Source organism: Panthera onca, chromosome B4, assembly GCF_046562875.1.
Source record: "Panthera onca isolate mPanOnc1 chromosome B4, mPanOnc1 haplotype 2, whole genome shotgun sequence".
Classification (NCBI taxonomy): Eukaryota; Metazoa; Chordata; class Mammalia; order Carnivora; family Felidae; genus Panthera; species Panthera onca.
Window position 1 is genome coordinate 43,697,926 of NC_138345.1, and position 4,461 is coordinate 43,702,386.

A 4,461-nucleotide genomic window follows, 5' to 3' on the forward strand; every position below is an offset into this window, starting at 1 on the left:
AGGACATGAGGGTAGGAAGCATATCTGTCTTGTTCACTGTTATGTTCCTACTACTTTGCAGACAAGTGACTGGTACATGGTAAATGTAGGATAAATATCTGTTGAAAAAAAAATGAAATAAAATAGCCACATTTACCTGGAGGACACAGAACTTTAGCCAGAAATTAACGTGGCTATCCATTTGTATTTTACCAACACATCCTGTGTGGTTTTCAACAGCCATGCCTGAGTAAAGTTTGAGTATTTTTGGACTTCCTTTCAGTTGCGTCTAGGAGAAATAGCTAAGGCTAAGGCTATTCTCCCTTTTCTTTATATTATTTTCTGAGTATTATCACATGAAAATATTTTAGGAGATGGAGAATGAAGATAGCTATATGGTCCTGGATTCCAAGAATCGTTTCAAATCCAGCTCTAAAGGTAGGAAGATTGTCTCCCCCCATTCAGACTGCAGCTTAAAATGGAATTATTCTCTTAGGAAGATTCTTATTTTTGAATATTTTAAAGAGTTAAAATTAACTATGTTCTTGGACTTAAAAACTGTCTAAGGTTATTTAGACTCATGAAAGCCTGAAAAATAAAAAGGCAGTGTTTTTGTAACCATGGGGCCTAAATGCGAATAGAATAATGTATAATTCCCCCAATGTTATAGCATAAGAAAAGGAAAGTATAACTTTCAGGTAAAAGGTCAAAAATAGTATTTTTACAGAAATTATATGTCTTACAAAATATAAGGTATTTGGAAGCTATTTGGGTATGGTATCTATATGAAGATACATGATATATTGGCAAGGTAAATATCCAGTGCTAATGATGGGGATAGTTCTATAGTGTTCTACAGCATAAAAAGCATTTTTATGTATATGTATTGTATTTTTTAATCTTCACAAAAGATCCATAAGATTGGCAGGATGATAGTCCATTGGAAATGAGAGAAGGGCAAAATAAAACTAACCCTCACTACTTAGGGCTGCTATATTTGGGTCAAGGTTTGCTTTTGCACATCCTTGTTTTCAGATCTGTCTCAGGTTCTCTAGGTAAGTTTAAGAAATAACATATTGACATCTAAGTGCAGTCTGTCTAAAATGAATTTGTATAATGATTGTGTTGAAATAGCCATGATCCAAGCAGGGATGACATGGGCCAGGGATTTGGAATTACTGGTCACAACCACAGCTCTGCCATGTGGACTTCTTTTGAAGATCTTTATGTACTATTCCAGTTTCCATCTCGCAAATTTAAGTGTTTTTTTTTTTGTTTGTTTTCAAAAACATGATACTTTTCTCATCATCTGAAGGCTTAGGGTCTTTCTCGTAGTTTCAATTTTGATGCAAATACTTCCTTCTTCACCAGTAACTGACTTTGATGTAGTGAAAAATAGGACCATTGGAGTCAAATTGACTAAATTGGACCCCAAAGCCCAAAGACTAAGTGGACCACCTTGAGGAAAATCTTTTGTCTTCTTAAATCCATAATTTTCACTTATAATAAAGCAGATCTATCTTGTGATTGCTTATGTGGGTGTTAAACCAAACTACTAGGTTTTTTTGAATTTCTAATTCAATGGAATAAATAATTCTTGGAATAAAATGAGTAAAAATATATGAAATCTGAGTATAAGTACATAAAATATGAAATAAACATACATTTAAATTATGAGTGAAAGAAGGATAGGGCTGGAAACATAAATGAGACCTGCAATCAAGTAAAAACTATGTCATATAAGCATGTTTATGCTTGTCGTAAGTTTGTTTCTAAGCTTCTTTGTTTTGATAAGAAAAACCTTGCTAATTATTCAGCTTGCATCAGAGTTACACCTATACTTAAGACATATGATTAATCTTGGTACTAAAAACAAAAAGAAAAGTTTCCCATCATAAAGCAGATACAAATAACACAATAGTGCTCTTGCAGGAGCAAAAACAGGTTTCAGAGTGATTTCTTAGTATTACCCCACATAGGCCAATGGCACCCGGTTGAGTGATTCCAGAATGGGCCAGGGCAATCCATGCTATGCACTCAGCTCTCTGTTCACCTGGCTTTATACAACATCTATATTTTGGCTTATATATAAAAAAAATCATGTTTTAATTTATAGCTATAATATTTGGGAATGAGTTTAAAATTTCCCTTTCTAGCAAATATGGAACCAGTTAACTGCAAATCTGTATGCCTAGGACTGGTGTCTCTTATAAAATTGCAGAAATGTATTTTGAGTACTTTCAGCTCAGTAGAGGTCTTTTCACTTTTGCTTAAGTAGAATAAATACCCATAGGCTAAGGGAAAAAAAAGAAACGTATTCTGGATTTATTCTGTAATACCGACAATTGTTTCATAAATTTCGGAAGTTTTACTGCATACAGGACATTCTGTGTGTATAGTACATATAATCAGATGCACTAAGTCCATAAAAATGAAAGTAAAACATACACGTATTACCCAGATTTGAGAAATAGCACTTTTCATTACGACTTAGAGGACAGATTATTTGTGAAATGTACAACCAAGGTTATGGAACTAAGTGCTTGTTTATTTATAAGCTGATGAAACTGGGAATAATTATCTGAATATCAGAGTATTCAACTTTCTCTTTGGCCATCCGGATGCCAAATGGGCTAGAATGGCCAGTTTGAGATACTGTTCCAATGATATCTGCATGTAAAAGGATTTCGTTTGTGGAAAGAGTGTATATATCTAACTTACTCAAAAGTGCTCAGACGTGGAAGACAATAGATAATACTGAAGGACAATAATAACAAATATCCCTGTTTAATGTCTTTGGATGCTCCCTGTTATCTCCTGTGTAAAGAGACCACTCCTCCCAACTCTGATCCAGCGGAGTACTATGGCATAATTTCTATACAAGTACCTGTAAATTAAAGATCTACGATGCTTTAGGCTGACACCGATTCTTGTCTGAAAAGTCAAGCCAGGAAAATACTACATAGCATATGTAAGAGTGAAATAGCATGAATATCACCAGTGCCGTGATTGGTTCATAATAGAACTTCAGTACATGTTTTTTTTTTTTCCTTCTCTTATTTCTAACAGTGCATCATTAAAATAAATACTACATAAAAAGAAACTTAAAAAAATTAAAAAATAAAATAGGGCAGAAATAGACAAAAATCATGTTGTGATAAAAATTAAATAATACATATAACATATATACACTTGACAATAAAAAGTCCAACAATAAAATTAATAAAAACAATTCCATTTATAACATTATAACATTATATATATTATATCTAGAATTATTTTATATAGAATTAATTATTCTATATGTAATATATTGATATTATATAATATATAATATTATATATAGGCAATATAAATATATATATAACACTCCACCTATAAATTGTGTATGATATTAATACATAATATATACAATTTAATAAATCATTCTTAAGTCATCAAAAACATTGCCAAATAATTAACAAAGCAAGACAATGACAATACAATCCAACACATTAAATAACGGTAACATCTGTTTGTGTCTGGACTATAAATATTTTTTAATTTCAAATTTTCAATTAATCATAATTTTAGTGCCATATCTGAAATGAACATAGATTATTTTTGTAATCAAAATAAACAGGAAAATATTTATAAAGTGAATAATCAAATGAACTCTAAAATTCACCAAAAAAACTCAATATTTCAGAATGTTCCCTGTATCCACGGTATTATTGTCTTCTGCTAGTATGTGGCTGCACTGGGATCCTTATTATCATGATCACACTGATTTGCCTGAACTTTTGGGGTGAGTATGGAGTTTTCATTAACTTTTACACTTTGAGAACATAAATGTTGATTTTTAATTCTTCTATTTTTTTTTTATTTTTTAAGTTTATTTATTTATTTTGAGAGAGAGAGAGAGAGAGAGGGAGAGAGAGAGCGCGCGTGTACAAGCCAGGGAGGGGCAAAGGGAGAGAGAGAATCCCAAGCAGGCTCCCTGCACTCCTGCCATGGGGCTCAGTCTCAAGAACCCTGAGATCATGACCAGAGCCAAAGCCAAGAGTGGGACGCTTAACTGACTGAGCCACCCAAGTGCCCCGATTTTTAATTCTTCTTACTATCAAGATCAACACCACATTGTAGCCCCAAATTGGTAAATTAAACTGACCAGCCATATATGTCATATTCGAAATTATTTCAAATTAAAAAATTAAGAAAGTTAAATATAAAATTAACATTTATTCGGCATCTTTTCTTATGAAGAGCAGTTACTAAAAAGTTAACTTATTTTATAAAAAAATTAGTGATGTATTTTTATAAAATGCTCATTGGTATTATTTTCAGAGATAATGGTTGAATGTACTAATGTGATTAATGTGATGGTTGAACAAGACGAAGAACCTGTTTGAAAACCATTTTAGATGTACCTCTGTACTGTTTTTTTTTCTTTTTCCTGAAGTGATATTTAATGTGCATAATCTATAGTTGTTCTTTTTGAAG

General features: G+C 32.1%; 1 protein-coding gene across 1 annotated transcript in view; it reads left to right on the forward strand.

Annotated features, from left to right (window-relative positions):
• The first annotated feature begins 280 nt into the window (after positions 1-280).
• Positions 281-4,461, forward strand: part of KLRF2 (killer cell lectin like receptor F2) — a 15,695-nt gene continuing 11,514 nt past the window's right edge. The window contains exons 1-2 of the mRNA XM_060658420.2: positions 281-417; positions 3,668-3,766. Of these exons, the coding sequence (XP_060514403.2) occupies positions 354-417; positions 3,668-3,766 (163 nt within the window). The 5' untranslated portion in view covers positions 281-353. The remainder of the gene's footprint in view (positions 418-3,667; positions 3,767-4,461) is intronic.